At 52.9% G+C, this 17,841-nt stretch overlaps 1 protein-coding gene across 1 annotated transcript; it reads right to left on the bottom strand.

Moving 5' to 3' along the window:
* Window positions 1-1,522: 1,522 nt before the first annotated feature.
* Window positions 1,523-3,002, bottom strand: LOC135287744 (zinc finger protein 572-like). Its single transcript, XM_064400976.1, has 3 exons — window positions 2,887-3,002; window positions 2,166-2,225; window positions 1,523-2,013 (listed from the first exon to the last, which is right to left on the bottom strand). Exons 2-3 carry the CDS (start codon window positions 2,185-2,187, stop codon window positions 1,523-1,525), a joined length of 513 nt encoding a protein of 170 aa, XP_064257046.1. The 5' UTR covers window positions 2,188-2,225; window positions 2,887-3,002.
* Between the last annotated feature and the right edge of the window lie 14,839 nt (window positions 3,003-17,841).

The raw sequence follows: 17,841 nt of genomic DNA, 5'->3' as shown, positions 1-17,841 counted from the left end.
GCTTTTTGGGCTCCCTTTTGGGCTCCCTTCTCCCCTCATTCTCTGCTCTGGGCTGCTTTGGAGCCCTGCCAGCTGCAAACATCCCCCCAAAAAAACCCCAAAGCCAGGCACCCCCGGGATATTCGGGCCGTGCTCCCCCTCCCTGGGCACCTGCGGGATGGGGGGCGATGCTCCTGGGGCTGCGGCGGCTTCAGGGACCGCCAGGGCCACGAGATTCTCCCTCTCCTCTTCTGCTGCTGCTCGGCCTCTTCCTCCCTCCCTCCTCCTCCTCCTCCTCCTTTCCCATTCTTGAAGGTCCTCCTGAAGGCTGAACCATGAGGGGAAAAGGGGCAAGGAAAGGGCAGGAACCGTGAGGGGAAAGGAGGCAAGGAAAGGACGGAACCGTGAGGGGAAAGGGGGCAAGGAAAGGACGGAACCGTGAGGGGAAAGGGGGCAAGGAAAGGGCGGGAACCGTGAGGGGAAAGGGGGCGAGGAAAGGGGGCAAAGAAAGGACGGAACTGTGAGGGGAAAGGGGGCAAGGAAAGGACGGAACTGTGAGGGGAAAGGGGGCAAGGAAAGGACGGAACTGTGAGGGGAAAGGGGGCAAGGAAAGGACGGAACTGTGAGGGGAAAGGGGGCAAGGAAAGGGCGGAACCGTGAGGGGAAAGGGGGCAAGGAAAGGGCGGAACCGTGAGGGGAAAGGGGCGGGCTCAGGCCAAGGGCGGCAACTGTGAGGGGACACTCTGGGAGGCGGCACTCTGCAAACAGAACTGCAAGGGACTGAGCATGGACGGGAAGAAAGCAGTAAGTCTGAAAGTTTTATTTGCTATCAAATACATCTCACACACCCAGCCCCACGCAATCCCCGTACCTCTGCACTAAACTGGGATCCCACTTCTCCCAGTGTCATTCTAACCCCATGTCAGCCTGGTGGCTTTGGAGTCGAGTGACTTTGTTGTGGGATTGAGTTTTTTGAGGTGGGAAGAAGCAAATCCCTGGTGCTATTGAGCTTTCATTCAACAATTAAGTTGTTTTCAGTGGGGCTGAGTTATTCTGAAGTAACAGACCCATCGACTTGGCTTTTGGACTGCAAAGATTGAGAAGAGAAAAAAAACATTAAGGCCAAACCAAAAGGAGGAGCAGCCAGATGTGTTCCCACCACGGATCACAGGGAATGTGGGTCACCAGGGCTGTGCCCAGCGTGGGTCCTGCAGTGGGGGATGGAGCTGGAGCAGCGCACGAAGCTCTTCCCGCACTCGGGGCACTCGCAGGGCTTCCCTCACCAGTGCCTCCGTTGGTGTCTGGTCAAGTGAGAGCACTGTGAGAAGCTCTTCCCACACTGGGGACACTCGTAGGGCCTCTCCCCAGTGTGGATCTTTTGGTGGACAAGGAGGTTGGCGCGATGTCTGAATCTCTTCCCACACTCCCCACACTCGTAGGGCCGTTCCCCAGTGTGGGTCCTCTGGTGGTGGATCAGGGTGGAGCTCTCCCTGAAGCTCCTCCCACATTCTTCACACTTATGGGGCCTATCCCCAGTGTGCATTCACCGGTGCCAGACAAGATGGAAGCTCTGCCTGAAGCCCTGCCCGCAGTCGGGGCAGCGGAAGGGCCTCTCCTGTGTGTGTGTGCGCTGGTGCACGAGGAGACTGGAGCTGCTCCGAAACCTCTTCCTGCACTGATCACACTCGTAGGGCCGTTCCCCAGTGTGGCTCCTCTGGTGCCGGATCAGGTTGGAGCTTATCTGGAAGCCCCTCCCACACTCCAAGCACTTGTGGGGCTTCTCCCCATCAGGAACCTCCTCATGGACCACCAGCTCCGAGCTCTGGCTCCATCTCCGGCCGCCTTCCCGGCCCAGGCTGGCTCTTTCCCCCTCAGATCCCCGCCATCTGCGTTTGCAGCCCCTCCTCGTGCGGCATCTCCGGGGCTTTTCCTCCCCGTTGGGTTCCTGCGCCATGGAGCTGCTCAAAATGGCCTCTGCCACGAGGTTCTGCCACGGGGATTTGTCCTCCCTGCTCTCCATCCTCAGCTCCTGCTCTGGGGGAGGAAGGACAAGGACAGGATGGCATTTGCCTCTGGGCCACAGGCAAGGGCAAGGAGATGCCCCCAGGCTGCCCTGCAGCCGGGGCCGTGCTGGGCTGGGAGATGGAGCAGGCGAGAGGGCAAAGGGGCACTGACTTCCTCCTCACCTGCCTCAGTGTCCAGGGACATCTTCCTCACAGCCTCACAAGAGACGGCAATGGGAAATCCTGGTTTGAGGAAAACAAGAGATGAGCACGTTGAGTTTGAAGGTCCCTCTGCCCAAGTCCATCTCTACAAGTCACCAGCGACCTAGGCTCCAGAAAAACATCCCAAACACCAAGATTCAGTGCTGAAAAACCCGCCCCAGGAGTTCCCCACCCCTGCTCCCTCCCCTCTGGTCTTTGGGAGTTCCCCCTGTCCCACCTGCTGGGGTCACGCTTGCATTGGGGGTCCCCCTTCTCCTCGGTGCCCGCCCTCCCCAGCCTGCTGGCAGTCCCAGCAATCCCAAAAGCTGCCCCCTCTTCATTCTGCCCATTCAGGGGTGCTGGGGCTTTTTGGGCTCCCTTTTGGGCTCCCTTCTCCCCTCATGCTCTGCTCTGGGCTGCAGGGGCTCCAAGGAGTCCCCCCTGCCCCTCTCCAGCCTCTGCAGGCTCCCGCCAATGGCGGCGCTCCCCCCTCTCTGGGCTCCCCACTTTGGGCTCCTGGGGGACACAGGGCTCTGCTCCTCCAGGCTGCCTCTGCCGCCAAAAGCCACGGCCACCCCCCGATGTCCCTCCGAGGGGCCTTTTCCGCTCAGCCTTGCACTTCTTCATTCTCCAAACATCCCCCCAAAAATCCCAGCCCAGGGACCCCCGGGATATCTGGGCCGAGCTCCCCCTCCCCGCTCACCTGCGCCATGGGGGGCGATGATCCCACAGGTGGGGGCTGCGAATGCACGGAGGGCTCGACCGCGTGCTTCCTGCTGCTCAGCCTTGATCCGCCTCTGTCCCTCCGCTTCCTCTTCCTGCCCCTTCTCCTATTCCATCCCCCCGCCTCCTCCTAATCCTTCTCCTCCCTCACCACACCTCCTTCTCCTTCTGTGGCTGCTCTCTCTCCGCCTTCCCCCTCCTCTTCCATCTCCCCTCCCACTCTCCTCCTCTCTAATCCCGCCTCCTCCTCCTCCTTCATCCCTCCCCTTCCCTCCCTCCTCCCCCTCCCCCAGCAGCAGCGACGCCCTCGCTGCCCCGTTCCCGGAGCCCTCGCAGCCGCGGCAGGAGCGGGGCTGGAGCCGGCACAGCTCGGCACGGGCAGTGCGGGGCTCTCGGCTGCTCCCGGCCGCTGCGGAGAAGGGGGGAAGCCGGCCCGGGCGAAAGGAGAGGCAAACTGCGACAACTGGGGGCCCCACATCCAAACTGGGCCCTGCTGGGGAGCCTGCCTGGGCACTGCCAGCCCTTGGGGCTCCTCTCGGCACATCCGGGAGGGGGGAACGCAGAGAGGGCTGCGGGATCCCAGCGCTGGCAGCACTGCCAGGGACTGGGCTCTGCTGGGACCATACTGGGAGTGACTGGGACTCTACTGGGTTTGTTCTGGGATCATACTGGCATCCCACTTGGACTGTACTGGCTTTGTACTGATATCATTCTGGGATCATACTGGGAGTGACTGGGACTGTACTGGGTTTGTACTGGGATCATACTGGAATCACACTTGGACTGTACTGGCTTTGTACTGATATCATTCTGGGATCATACTGGGAGTGAGCAGGAGCCTGCAGAGGCAATTGAGACCATGTTAGGGGCAATTGGGATCTACTGGGAGTGACTGGGATTGTGCTGAGGGTGACTGGGAGCAGCTGGGAGCAACTGGGATCATGACAGGAGCAACTGGGAGTGGCTGGCTGCATGCTGGGAGGGATTGGAAATAACTGGGCTTCTACTGGGATCACGCTGGAGGTGACTGGGATCATCCTGGCAGTGAGTGCCACTGCACTGAGGCTGACTGGGAGTGCTTGGCAGCAAATGGGATCATACTGGGGAATAATGGGAGGGACTGGGAACATGCTGGAGGGACCTGGGATACACTGGGAGATACTGGGAGTGACTGGAACAAAAGGGAGTGTGAAAGAGAGCCCCTGGAACCATGTGGAGCACAACTGGTTCATACTGGCAGGGACTGGGAGCACACTGGGCTCATCTCTGGATCATACTGGGAGGGACTGGACTAATACTGGGAGAATCTGAGAGCGACTGGGAACACATCCTGCACATCATCCCCCATACTGGGCCTGACTGGGAGCAACTGGGGTTATACTGGAACCACACTGGGAGGGCTGGCATGTGACTAGGATCCAACTGGAGCTTACTGGGATCATATTGGGGTTGAAAGGGAGTGACTGGGATCACACTTTGGGCTTCTGGGAGCACCTGAGAGAAACTGGGATCATGCTGCAAGCAAACTGGAGGAACTGGGCAGGACTGGATGCATGCTGGAGGCAGCTGGGATATTCTGGGCATGACTGGGGGATCGCACTGGGAGAGCTGACACCTTCCTGGGGCCACTGGCAGCGCCTGGAAATGACTGCAGACATGCTGGGACAAGGTGGGAAATGTTGGGGGGTTTTGTGGATTTTGGGGGGGTTTGGATTTTGGGGGTTTTATTGGCGCTTTGGGGGGGGGTGTTTTTCTGGGGGTGTTTGGGGGTTTATTGAAAATTTTGGTTGTTTTTTTTTTTTTTTTTGTATTTTGGGAGGTTTTACTGGGATTTTGTTGAGGGTTTTCACGATTCTCATAAATTCTGGGGGTTTTATTGGGATTTTTAGGAGATTTCGAGGTATTTATTATAATTGTGGAGGCATTTAGTGTGATTTATTTGGGATTTGGGTTTTTTGGCAATTTGGGGTTTTTTGGGAGTTTTGGTGGGATTTAGAGGAGTTTTGTGAGGTTTTTTGGTTGTTGCTCTGATTTCTTTGGGTCTTGGGGGAGATTTTGCAAGATTTTTTAGGGGACATTTTTGGGGGATTTGTGGGGTTTCATCAGGATTTTGGGGGTTATTGGGATTTCAAAAGATTTCATGGTCTTTTTTTGGGATTCCAGGGTGTTCTAATGGGATTTTGTCATATTTATTTTGGATTTCATGAGTTTTATTGGGACTTTTGGGGCTTTTAAGGAGATTAAGGAGATTTTGATGCCTCTCAGCCCTTCCACAAACCCTGGGACAACCCCAAAGGTCCCAGACGCCCAAATGCCCCACAAAATCCACTAAAAATCCCAAATTTCTCAAGAAATTACAATAAGATCCTCCAAAACCCCAGAGAATCCCACAAAATCCCAGTGAAACATACCAAAACTCAAAAAACTCCCCAAAATTTCACTAAACCTCCTCAAAAATCAACGTCCCCAACCCAAATAAAATCTCTCAAAATCCAAAACTCCCCAAATCCACAAAACCCCCAAAACCCCATAACCCCCCAAAACCCAATAATTGTCTCCAAAACCTCTATAATTCCCCCTACACTTCCATCAAATACCCAATAAAGCCTTAAAAAAGCCCCAAGATAATCCCCAAAAACCCTCAAAAAATTGCATCAAAATTGCCCCAAATCCCAAAAATGCCCCCCAAAATCCCCCCAGACTCTCTGGGGCCGTCCTGGATCAGGGGCACCGGCCGGTGGAACAGGAGCCACCTCAGGGGCCCTCGGAGCTCTGTGGGGAGGGGGCACCATGGGAGACCCCCAGAAATGGGAGGGGGAGGTGGAACCCCTGTTGTGCCCCCTCGCCCTGAAACCCCCAGACCCTGGTTCAGGGGGGGCCTGGGACCCCCCGGGACCCCCAGATCTCCCTCGGGACCCCTCTGGGAGCCCCAAACCCCCCCAAGGTTGGCCCAGGATCACCCTGGACCCCCAAAACCTTCCCGGGAGCCTCAGACCCCCCAGTTCCCCACAAAATTGACCCCAGACCCACCTGAGACCCCCCTCAAATCCATCAGACTGCCCCAAATCCCCCTCAGCCCCCTCAATCCCCCCCAAACCCTGGGAAATCCCCTCACACTCCGCTAAATCCCCCCAGATGCACCTCAGAACCCACCAGAGCCCCCCAGCTCCTCTCACAACCCCCCAAAATCCCTTCAGGCCCTCCCAATTCCCCTCAGATCCCCCTAAACCCACCTGAAAACACCCAGACCCTCTCAAGCTGCCCCCAAAGATCCCCAAAGCCCCCTCAGACCCACCAAAGCCCCCTCAGACCCCCTCATTATCCCTAAACCCGCCGCACACCCCCCTATTTCCCGTCAATCTCCCCAAAATCCCCAATTTCTCCTCAGACCGCCCCAAACCCCCCCAGTTTCCCCTCAGCGCCCTCCTCAGCCGCGCTCGCCTCTGAATCTCCCGCCTCCGCCGTGTGCACGGGCTCCCCAGCCAATAGCAGCGCGCCCCGCCCCGAACCAGCCAATGAGGACGCGGCTCCCCTCAGCAGCGCCCGCCTCCCCACAGCGCTGCAGCCAATCAGAGGCGAGCCGCAGCGGCGGTGCCGGTGCCGGGCGCTGCAGAGAGTGGGGGCGGCGCTGGGAGCGGCCGGAGCGCTCCGGGAGCTGCTGAGGCGGCCGGGACAGGGCCGGGAGGGGCTGAGAGGGGATCGGGGGGGCGTGGGAGGGTCCGGGGGGTCTGGGGGGGATTTAGGGAGGGTTCCGGGGCTGTGGGGCGGGGTCTGGGGAGGGCTCTTGGCTGGGGGATCGTGAGGTGTCAGGGAGGGTCTGGGGAGGGGTCCTGGGGCACTGTGGGGGGATCTGGGGTTGGGGAGGGCTCCTGAGAGGGGACTCAAGGGTGTCCTGGGGGTGCTGGGGGGACTTTGGGGTTCCAGGGTGGTCCGGGGCCAACCTTGGGGGCTTTTCAGGGGGATTTGGGGTTCCCGGGGGAGATTTGGGGATCCTGGGGGTTCCCAGCCCCCCCTCCCGTTTCTGGGGGTCTCCCATGGTGCCCCCTCCCCACAGAGTTCCGAGGGCCCCTGAGGTGGCTCCTGTTCCACCGGCCGGTGCCCCTGATCCAGAGAGTCTGGGGGGTTCTGGGGGGCAATTTTGGGGGGCATTTTTGGCATTTGGGGGCAATTTTGGGAGGGTTTTTTTGGGATTTTGGGAGGGCTTTTTTACAGCTTTGGAGGGTTTTGATGGAAGTTGAGGGGGTATTGAAATAAATGGGCAGGAGATCTTTCTCCTTTTTAATGCCTTTATTAAGAAGAATCAGCTCAGGTGGGGAGAAATCGATGGGTTGCGCCCTCGCCGCCGCTGCTCCCAGGCGTGGCACGAAGGAGGAGGATGATGCAGTTTTGTCCGCTGGTCTGCAGACAGAACTGGGGACTCTGTCCTCACGGGAGAGTCGTTGAGTCCTTGGTTTGTTGGTTTAGAAACCCGGGGGGTCTCTTTAATCAGTTTCTTTTCAGGTTAGGGTGAGAAATAAAAAGATTCAAGCAGGTACGGGACAATGCTCCCATCCTTAGACGTCACTTTAAGTCACTTATTGGCTCGTGATTTTAGGGGTTTTTCTTATAAAAACTGTAAAACTGTAACAATCCAGGGTGCACTGCGTTTCTTATTTGCATGTTGTTTCTGGTGTCACTGCCCATCTCTTTACCCTGGAGGGTTTCCCTTGGTATCTTCTTGGCATGCAGCCAGCATCAGGGAAACAATCAGTTAATCACCTGCCATTAACAGGTATTTGAAAAGCTTTCCTTCCGCAGCGAAACTAAAGGAGGCTGACTCGGTCTGGCTTGTTTTTTTTTTTTTTAACTCTGAAACTTTAAAAAAAAAAATACAACTTTCTATTCATAACAGGTATTATTGGGGATTCAGAGAGAATTTTTCTGTTTTGGGGGTTATGGGATTTTGGGAGTTTTGTGGATTTGGGGAGTTTTGGATTTTGGGGGATTTTATTGGGGTTGGGGGGGTTGATTTTTGAGGAGGTTTAGTGAGATTTTGGGGAGTTTTTTTGAGTTTTGGTGGATTTCACAGGGATTTTTTGTGTGATTCTCTGGGGTTTTGGAGGATCTTATTGTAATTTGTTGAGGAAGTTGGGATTTTTAGTGGATTTTGTGGGGCATTTGGGCGTCTGGGGCCTTTGGGGTTGTCCCAGGGTTTGCGGAATGGCTGAGAGGCATCAAAATTTCCTTAAAAGCCCCAAAAGTCCCAATAAAACTCAAGAAATTTGAAATAAATCTCACAAAATCCCATTAGAACACCCTAGAATCCCAATAAAAGCCCACAAAATCTTTTGAAATCCCAATAACCCCCAACATCCCGATGAAACCCCAAAAATGTCCCCTAAAAAATCTTGTAAAACCTCCCGTAAGACCCAAAGAAATCAGAGCAACACCCAAAAAACCCCACAAAACTCCCCTAAATCCCACCAAAACTCCCAAAAAACCCCAAATTGCCAAAAAAACCAAACCCCAAATAAATCACACTAGATGCCTCCACAATTCCAATAAATACCTCAAAATCTCCTAAAAATTCCAATAAACCGCAAAGAATTTATGAGAATCGTGAAAACCCCCAACAAAATCCCAGTAAAACCTCCCAAAATACCAAAAAAAACCCCCAAAACAAAATATTCAATAAACCCACAAACATCCCCAGAACAACAGCCCCACCCGCCAAAGCACAAATAAAACCCCAAAAATAGAAACCCCCCAAAATCCACAAGGCTCTGGGCATCAGATGAAAGCTGGCGTTTGGGGCTATAAGGCCGAGCTGGGATCGAGCTTCTGACCATTGTAGTTTTGGAGAAATCCAACAAAATTTGGAAATTTTTAGGTTGGGTGGTCAGGGTGGGCCAGGGCGAGTGGCCGCAAAGAGAGGCCATTTTGCAGGGGAAAAATAAGTCATTTGGGCAGGCTCTGGGCATCAGATGAAAGCTGGCGTTTGGGGCTATAAGGCCGAGCTGGGATCTGGCTTCTGACCACTTTAGTTTTGGAGAAATCCGACAAAATTTGGAAATTTTTAGGTTGGGTGGTCAGGGTGGGCCAGGGCGAGTGGCCGCAACGAGAGGCCATTTTGCAGGGGAAAAAGAAGTCATTTGCCCAACCTCTGGGCATCAGATGAAAGCTGGCCTTTGGGGCTATAAGGCCGAGCTGGGATCGAGCTTCTGACCACTGTAGTTTTGGAGAAATCCAACAAAATTTGGAAATTTTTAGGTTGGGTGGTCAGGGTGGGCCAGGGCGAGTGGCCGCAAAGAGAGGCCATTTTGCAGGGGAAAAATAATTCATTTGGGCAGGCTCTGGGCACCAGATGAAAGCTGGCCTTTGGGGCTATAAGGCCGAGCTGGGATCTGGCTTCTGACCACTGTAGTTTTGGAGAAATCCAACAAAATTTGGAAATTTTTAGGTTGGGTGGTCAGGGTGGGCCAGGGCGAGTGGCCGCAAATAGAGGCCGTATTGCAGAGGAAAAAGAAGTAATTTGCCCAACCTCTGGGCATCAGATGAAAGCTGACCTTTGGGGCTATAAGGCCGAGCTGGGATCTGGCTTCTGACCACTTTAGTTTTGGAGAAATCCAACAAAATTTGGAAATTTTTAGGTTGGGTGTTCAGGGAGGGCCAGGGCGAGTGGCCGCAAAGAGAGGCCATTTTGCAGGGGAAAAAGAAGTCATTTGGCCAACCTCTGGGCATCAGATGAAAGCTGGCCTTTGGGGCTATAAGGCCGAGCTGGGATATGGCTTCTGACCACTGTAGTTTTGGAGAAATCCAACAAAATTTGGAAATTTTTAGGTTGGGAGGTCAGGGTGGGCCAGGGCGAGTGGCCGCAAAGAGAGGCCATTTTGCAGGGGAAAAAGAAGTCATTTGGCCAGGCTCTGGACATCAGATGAAAGCTGGCCTTTGGGGCTATAAGGCCGAGCTGGGATCTGGCTTTTGACCACTGTAGTTTTGGAGAAATCCAACAAAATTTGGAAATTTTTAGGTTGGGTGGTCAGGGTGGGCCAGGGCGAGTGGCCTCAAAGAGAGGCCGTTTTGCAGGGGAAAAAGAAGTCATTTGGCCAACCTCTGGGCATCAGATGAAAGCTGGCATTTGGGGCTATAAGGCCGAGCTGGGATCTGGCTTCTGACCACTGTAGTTTTGGAGAAATCCAACAAAATTTGGAAATTTTTAGGCTGGGTGGTCAGGGTGGGCCAGGGCGAGTGACCTCAAAGAGAGGCCATTTTGCAGGGGAAAAAGAAGTCATTTGGCCAACCTCTGGGCATCAGATGAAAGCTGGCATTTGGGGCTATAAGGCCGAGCTGGGATCTAGCTTCTGACCACTGTAGTTTTGGAGAAATCCAACAAAATTTGGAAATTTTTAGGTTGGGTGGTCAGGGTGGGCCAGGGCGAGTGGCCGCAAAGAGAGGCCATTTTGCAGGGGAAAAATAATTCATTTGGCCAGGCTCTGGACATCAGATGAAAGCTGGCATTTGGGGCTATAAGGCCGAGCTGGGATCTGGCTTCTGACCACTGTAGTTTTGGAGAAATCCAGCAAAATTTGGAAATTTTTAGGTTGGGTGTTCAGGGTGGGCCAGGGCAAGTGGCCTCAAAGAGAGGCCGTTTTGCAGGGGAAAAAGAAGTCATTTGGCCAATCTCTGGGCGTCAGATGAAAACTGGCGTTTGGGGCTATAAGGCTGAGCTGGGATCTAGCTTCTGACCACTGTAGTTTTGGAGAAATCCAACAAAATTTGGAAATTTTTAGGTTGGGTGGTCAGGGTGGGCCAGGGCGAGTGGCCTCAAAGAGAGGCCATTTTGGAGGGGAAAAAGAAGTCATTTGGCCAACCTCTGGGCATCTGATGAAAGCTGGCCTTTGGGGCTATAAGGCCGAGCTGGGATCTAGCTTCTGACCACTGTAGTTTTGGAGAAATCCAACAAAATTTGGAAATTTTTAGGTTGGGTGGTCAGGGTGGACCAGGGCGAGTGGCCGCAAAGAGAGGCCATTTTGCAGGGGAAAAAGAAGTCATTTAGACAACCTCTGGGCATCAGATGAAAGCTGGCGTTTGGGGCTATAAGGCCGAGCTGGGATCTGGCTTCTGACCACTGTAGTTTTGGAGAAATCCAACAAAATTTGGAAATTTTTAGGTTGGGTGGTCAGGGTGGGCCAGGGCGAGTGGCCTCAAAGAGAGGCCGTTTTGCAGGGGAAAAAGAAGTCATTTGGCCAACCTCTGGGCATCAGGTGAAAGCTGGCGTTTGGGGTATAAGGCCGAGCTGGGATCTGGCTTCTGACCACTGTAGTTTTGGAGAAATCCAACAAAATTTGGAAATTTTTAGGTTGGGTGCTCAGGGTGGGCCAGGGCGAGTGGCCGCAAATAGAGGCCGTATTGCAGAGGAAAAAGAAGTAATTTGCCCAACCTCTGGGCATCAGATGAAAGCTGACCTTTGGGGCTATAAGGCCGAGCTGGGATCTGGCTTCTGACCACTTTAGTTTTGGAGAAATCCAACAAAATTTGGAAATTTTTAGGTTGGGTGTTCAGGGAGGGCCAGGGCGAGTGGCCGCAAAGAGAGGCCATTTTGCAGGGGAAAAAGAAGTCATTTGGCCAACCTCTGGGCATCAGATGAAAGCTGGCCTTTGGGGCTATAAGGCCGAGCTGGGATATGGCTTCTGACCACTGTAGTTTTGGAGAAATCCAACAAAATTTGGAAATTTTTAGGTTGGGAGGTCAGGGTGGGCCAGGGCGAGTGGCCGCAAAGAGAGGCCATTTTGCAGGGGAAAAAGAAGTCATTTGGCCAGGCTCTGGACATCAGATGAAAGCTGGCCTTTGGGGCTATAAGGCCGAGCTGGGATCTGGCTTTTGACCACTGTAGTTTTGGAGAAATCCAACAAAATTTGGAAATTTTTAGGTTGGGTGGTCAGGGTGGGCCAGGGCGAGGGGCCGCAAAGAGAGGCCATTTTGCAGGGGAAAAAGAAATCATTTGGCCAGGCTCTGGGCATCAGATGAAAGCTGGCGTTTGGGGCTATAAGGCCGAGCTGGGATCTGGCTTCTGAACACTGTAGTTTTGGAGAAATCCAACAAAATTTGGAAATTTTTAGGTTGGGTGGTCAGGGTGGGCCAGGGCGAGTGGCCTCAAAGAGAGGCCGTTTTGCAGGGGAAAAAGAAGTCATTTGGCCAACCTCTGGGCATCAGATGAAAGCTGGCATTTGGGGCTATAAGGCCGAGCTGGGATCTGGCTTCTGACCACTGTAGTTTTGGAGAAATCCAACAAAATTTGGAAATTTTTAGGCTGGGTGGTCAGGGTGGGCCAGGGCGAGTGACCTCAAAGAGAGGCCATTTTGCAGGGGAAAAAGAAGTCATTTGGCCAACCTCTGGGCATCAGATGAAAGCTGGCATTTGGGGCTATAAGGCCGAGCTGGGATCTAGCTTCTGACCACTGTAGTTTTGGAGAAATCCAACAAAATTTGGAAATTTTTAGGTTGGGTGGTCAGGGTGGGCCAGGGCGAGTGGCCGCAAAGAGAGGCCATTTTGCAGGGGAAAAATAATTCATTTGTCCAGGCTCTGGACATCAGATGAAAGCTGGCATTTGGGGCTATAAGGCCGAGCTGGGATCTGGCTTCTGACCACTGTAGTTTTGGAGAAATCCAGCAAAATTTGGAAATTTTTAGGTTGGGTGTTCAGGGTGGGCCAGGGCAAGTGGCCTCAAAGAGAGGCCGTTTTGCAGGGGAAAAAGAAGTCATTTGGCCAATCTCTGGGCGTCAGATGAAAACTGGCGTTTGGGGCTATAAGGCTGAGCTGGGATCTAGCTTCTGACCACTGTAGTTTTGGAGAAATCCAACAAAATTTGGAAATTTTTAGGTTGGGTGGTCAGGGTGGGCCAGGGCGAGTGGCCTCAAAGAGAGGCCATTTTGCAGGGGAAAAAGAAGTCATTTGGCCAACCTCTGGGCATCTGATGAAAGCTGGCCTTTGGGGCTATAAGGCCGAGCTGGGATCTAGCTTCTGACCACTGTAGTTTTGGAGAAATCCAACAAAATTTGGAAATTTTTAGGTTGGGTGGTCAGGGTGGACCAGGGCGAGTGGCCGCAAAGAGAGGCCATTTTGCAGGGGAAAAAGAAGTCATTTAGACAACCTCTGGGCATCAGATGAAAGCTGGCGTTTGGGGCTATAAGGCCGAGCTGGGATCTGGCTTCTGACCACTGTAGTTTTGGAGAAATCCAACAAAATTTGGAAATTTTTAGGTTGGGTGGTCAGGGTGGGCCAGGGCGAGTGGCCTCAAAGAGAGGCCGTTTTGCAGGGGAAAAAGAAGTCATTTGGCCAACCTCTGGGCATCAGGTGAAAGCTGGCGTTTGGGGCTATAAGGCCGAGCTGGGATCTGGCTTCTGACCACTGTAGTTTTGGAGAAATCCAACAAAATTTGGAAATTTTTAGGTTGGGTGCTCAGGGTGGGCCAGGGCGAGTGGCCGCAAATAGAGGCCATTTTGCAGGGAAAAAGAAGTCATTTGGCCAACCTCTGGGCATCAGATGAAAGCTGGCGTTTGGGGCTATAAGGCCGAGCTGGGATCTGGCTTCTGACCACTGTAGTTTTGGAGAAATCCAACAAAATTTGGAAATTTTTAGGTTGGGTGGTCAGGGTGGGCCAGGGAGAGTGGCCGCAACGAGAGGCCATTTTGCAGAGGAAAAAGAAGTCATTTGCCCATCCTCTGGGCATCAGATGAAAGCTGGCATTTGGGGCTATAAGGCCGAGCTGGGATCTGGCTTCTGACCACTGTAGTTTTGGAGAAATCCGACAAAATTTGGAAATTTTTAGGTTGGGTGGTCAGGGTGGGCCAGGGCGAGTGGCCGCAAAGAGAGGCCATTTTGCAGGGGAAAAATAATTCATTTGGGCAGGCTCTGGGCACCAGATGAAAGCTGGCCTTTGGGGCTATAAGGCCGAGCTGGGATCTGGCTTCTGACCACTGTAGTTTTGGAGAAATCCAACAAAATTTGGAAATTTTTAGGTTGGGTGTTCAGGGAGGGCCAGGGCGAGTGGCCGCAAAGAGAGGCCATTTTGCAGGGGAAAAAGAAGTCATTTGGCCAACCTCTGGGCATCAGATGAAAGCTGGCCTTTGGGGCTGTAAGGCCGAGCTGGGATATGGCTTCTGACCACTGTAGTTTTGGAGAAATCCAACAAAATTTGGAAATTTTTAGGTTGGGTGGTCAGGGTGGGCCAGGGCGAGTGGCCGCAAAGAGAGGCCATTTTGCAGGGGAAAAATAAGTCATTTGGCCAGGCTCTGGACATCAGATGAAAGCTGGCATTTGGGGCTATAAGGCCGAGCTGGGATCTGGCTTCTGACCACTGTAGTTTTGGAGAAATCCAGCAAAATTTGGAAATTTTTAGGTTGGTGTTCAGGGTGGGCCAGGGCAAGTGGCCTCAAAGAGAGGCCGTTTTGCAGGGGAAAAAGAAGTCATTTGGCCAATCTCTGGGCGTCAGATGAAAACTGGCGTTTGGGGCTATAAGGCTGAGCTCGGATCTAGCTTCTGACCACTGTAGTTTTGGAGAAATCCAACAAAATTTGGAAATTTTTAGGTTGGGTGGTCAGGGTGGGCCAGGGCGAGTGGCCTCAAAGAGAGGCCATTTTGCAGGGGAAAAAGAAGTCATTTGGCCAACCTCTGGGCATCTGATGAAAGCTGGCCTTTGGGGCTATAAGGCCGAGCTGGGATCTAGCTTCTGACCACTGTAGTTTTGGAGAAATCCAACAAAATTTGGAAATTTTTTAGGTTGGGTGGTCAGGGTGGACCAGGGCGAGTGGCCGCAAAGAGAGGCCATTTTGCAGAGGAAAAGAAGTCATTTGGCCAGGCTCTGGGCATCAGATGAAAGCTGGCGTTTGGGGCTATAAGGCCGAGCTGGGATCTGGCTTCTGACCACTGTAGTTTTGGAGAAATCCAACAAAATTTGGAAATTTTTAGGTTGGGTGGTCAGGGTGGACCAGGGCGAGTGGCCGCAAAGAGAGGCCATTTTGCAGGGGAAAAAGAAGTCATTTAGACAACCTCTGGGCATCAGATGAAAGCTGGCGTTTGGGGCTATAAGGCCGAGCTGGGATCTGGCTTCTGACCACTGTAGTTTTGGAGAAATCCAACAAAATTTGGAAATTTTTAGGTTGGGTGGTCAGGGTGGGCCAGGGCGAGTGGCCTCAAAGAGAGGGCCGTTTTGCAGGGGAAAAAGAAGTCATTTGGCCAACCTCTGGGCATCAGGTGAAAGCTGGCGTTTGGGGCTATAAGGCCGAGCTGGGATCTGGCTTCTGACCACTGTAGTTTTGGAGAAATCCAACAAAATTTGGAAATTTTTAGGTTGGGTGTTCAGGGAGGGCCAGGGCGAGTGGCCGCAAAGAGAGGCCATTTTGCAGGGGAAAAAGAAGTCATTTGGCCAACCTCTGGGCATCAGATGAAAGCTGGCCTTTGGGGCTGTAAGGCCGAGCTGGGATATGGCTTCTGACCACTGTAGTTTTGGAGAAATCCAACAAAATTTGGAAATTTTTAGGTTGGGTGGTCAGGGTGGGCCAGGGCGAGTGGCCGCAAAGAGAGGCCATTTTGCAGGGGAAAAATAAGTCATTTGGCCAGGCTCTGGACATCAGATGAAAGCTGGCATTTGGGGCTATAAGGCCGAGCTGGGATCTGGCTTCTGACCACTGTAGTTTTGGAGAAATCCAGCAAAATTTGGAAATTTTTAGGTTGGGTGTTCAGGGTGGGCCAGGGCAAGTGGCCTCAAAGAGAGGCCGTTTTGCAGGGGAAAAAGAAGTCATTTGGCCAATCTCTGGGCGTCAGATGAAAACTGGCGTTTGGGGCTATAAGGCTGAGCTGGGATCTAGCTTCTGACCACTGTAGTTTTGGAGAAATCCAACAAAATTTGGAAATTTTTAGGTTGGGTGGTCAGGGTGGGCCAGGGCGAGTGGCCGCAAAGAGAGGCCATTTTGCAGGGGAAAAATAATTCATTTGGGCAGGCTCTGGGCACCAGATGAAAGCTGGCCTTTGGGGCTATAAGGCCGAGCTGGGATCTGGCTTCTGACCACTGTAGTTTTGGAGAAATCCAACAAAATTTGGAAATTTTTAGGTTGGGTGGTCAGGGTGGACCAGGGCGAGTGGCCGCAAAGAGAGGCCATTTTGCAGAGGAAAAAGAAGTCATTTGGCCAGGCTCTGGGCATCAGATGAAAGCTGGCGTTTGGGGCTATAAGGCCGAGCTGGGATCTGGCTTCTGACCACTGTAGTTTTGGAGAAATCCAACAAAATTTGGAAATTTTTAGGTTGGGTGTTCAGGGAGGGCCAGGGCGAGTGGCCGCAAAGAGAGGCCATTTTGCAGGGGAAAAAGAAGTCATTTGGCCAACCTCTGGGCATCAGATGAAAGCTGGCCTTTGGGGCTGTAAGGCCGAGCTGGGATATGGCTTCTGACCACTGTAGTTTTGGAGAAATCCAACAAAATTTGGAAATTTTTAGGTTGGGTGGTCAGGGTGGGCCAGGGCGAGTGGCCGCAAAGAGAGGCCATTTTGCAGGGGAAAAATAAGTCATTTGGCCAGGCTCTGGACATCAGATGAAAGCTGGCCGTTGGGGCTATAAGGCCGAGCTGGGATCTGGCTTCTGACCACTTTAGTTTTGGAGAAATCCGACAAAATTTGGAAATTTTTAGGTTGGGTGGTCAGGGTGGGCCAGGGCGAGTGGCCGCAAAGAGAGGCCATTTTGCAGGGGAAAAATAAGTCATTTGGCCAACCTCTGGGCATCAGATGAAAGCTGGCATTTGGGGCTATAAGGCCGAGCTGGGATCTGGCTTCTGACCACTGTAGTTTTGGAGAAATCCAGCAAAATTTGGAAATTTTTAGGTTGGGTGTTCAGGGTGGGCCAGGGCAAGTGGCCTCAAAGAGAGGCCGTTTTGCAGGGGAAAAAGAAGTCATTTGGCCAATCTCTGGGCGTCAGATGAAAACTGGCGTTTGGGGCTATAAGGCTGAGCTGGGATCTAGCTTCTGACCACTGTAGTTTTGGAGAAATCCAACAAAATTTGGAAATTTTTAGGTTGGGTGGTCAGGGTGGGCCAGGGCGAGTGGCCTCAAAGAGAGGCCATTTTGCAGGGGAAAAAGAAGTCATTTGGCCAACCTCTGGGCATCTGATGAAAGCTGGCCTTTGGGGCTATAAGGCCGAGCTGGGATCTAGCTTCTGACCACTGTAGTTTTGGAGAAATCCAACAAAATTTGGAAATTTTTAGGTTGGGTGGTCAGGGTGGACCAGGGCGAGTGGCCGCAAAGAGAGGCCATTTTGCAGGGGAAAAAAGAAGTCATTTGGCCAACCTCTGGGCATCAGATGAAAGCTGGCGTTTGGGGCTATAAGGCCGAGCTGGGATCTGGCTTCTGACCACTGTAGTTTTGGAGAAATCCAACAAAATTTGGAAATTTTTAGGTTGGGTGGTCAGGGTGGGCCAGGGCGAGTGGCCTCAAAGAGAGGCCGTTTTGCAGGGGAAAAAGAAGTCATTTGGCCAACCTCTGGGCATCAGGTGAAAGCTGGCGTTTGGGGCTATAAGGCCGAGCTGGGATCTGGCTTCTGACCACTGTAGTTTTGGAGAAATCCAACAAAATTTGGAAATTTTTAGGTTGGGTGCTCAGGGTGGGCCAGGGCGAGTGGCCGCAAATAGAGGCCATTTTGCAGGGGAAAAAGAAGTCATTTGGCCAACCTCTGGGCATCAGATGAAAGCTGGCGTTTGGGGCTATAAGGCCGAGCTGGGATCTGGCTTCTGACCACTGTAGTTTTGGAGAAATCCAACAAAATTTGGAAATTTTTAGGTTGGGTGGTCAGGGTGGGCCAGGGAGAGTGGCCGCAACGAGAGGCCATTTTGCAGAGGAAAAAGAAGTCATTTGCCCATCCTCTGGGCATCAGATGAAAGCTGGCATTTGGGGCTATAAGGCCGAGCTGGGATCTG

The sequence above is a fragment of the Passer domesticus genome, chromosome 31, assembly GCF_036417665.1.
Source record: "Passer domesticus isolate bPasDom1 chromosome 31, bPasDom1.hap1, whole genome shotgun sequence".
Taxonomy (NCBI): domain Eukaryota; kingdom Metazoa; phylum Chordata; class Aves; order Passeriformes; family Passeridae; genus Passer; species Passer domesticus.
This window is presented reverse-complemented; position numbering and strand designations above follow the sequence as displayed.

Bases quoted from the DNA above. Each gene is read 5' to 3' on its own strand.
- LOC135287744 (XM_064400976.1), bottom strand. From the start codon at position 2,187: ATGTCCCTGGACACTGAGGCAG. The intron at 2,014-2,165 runs GTGAGGAGGAAG...TTCCTCCCCCAG, and splicing joins GTCCCTGGACACTGAGGCAG to AGCAGGAGCTGAGGATGGAG.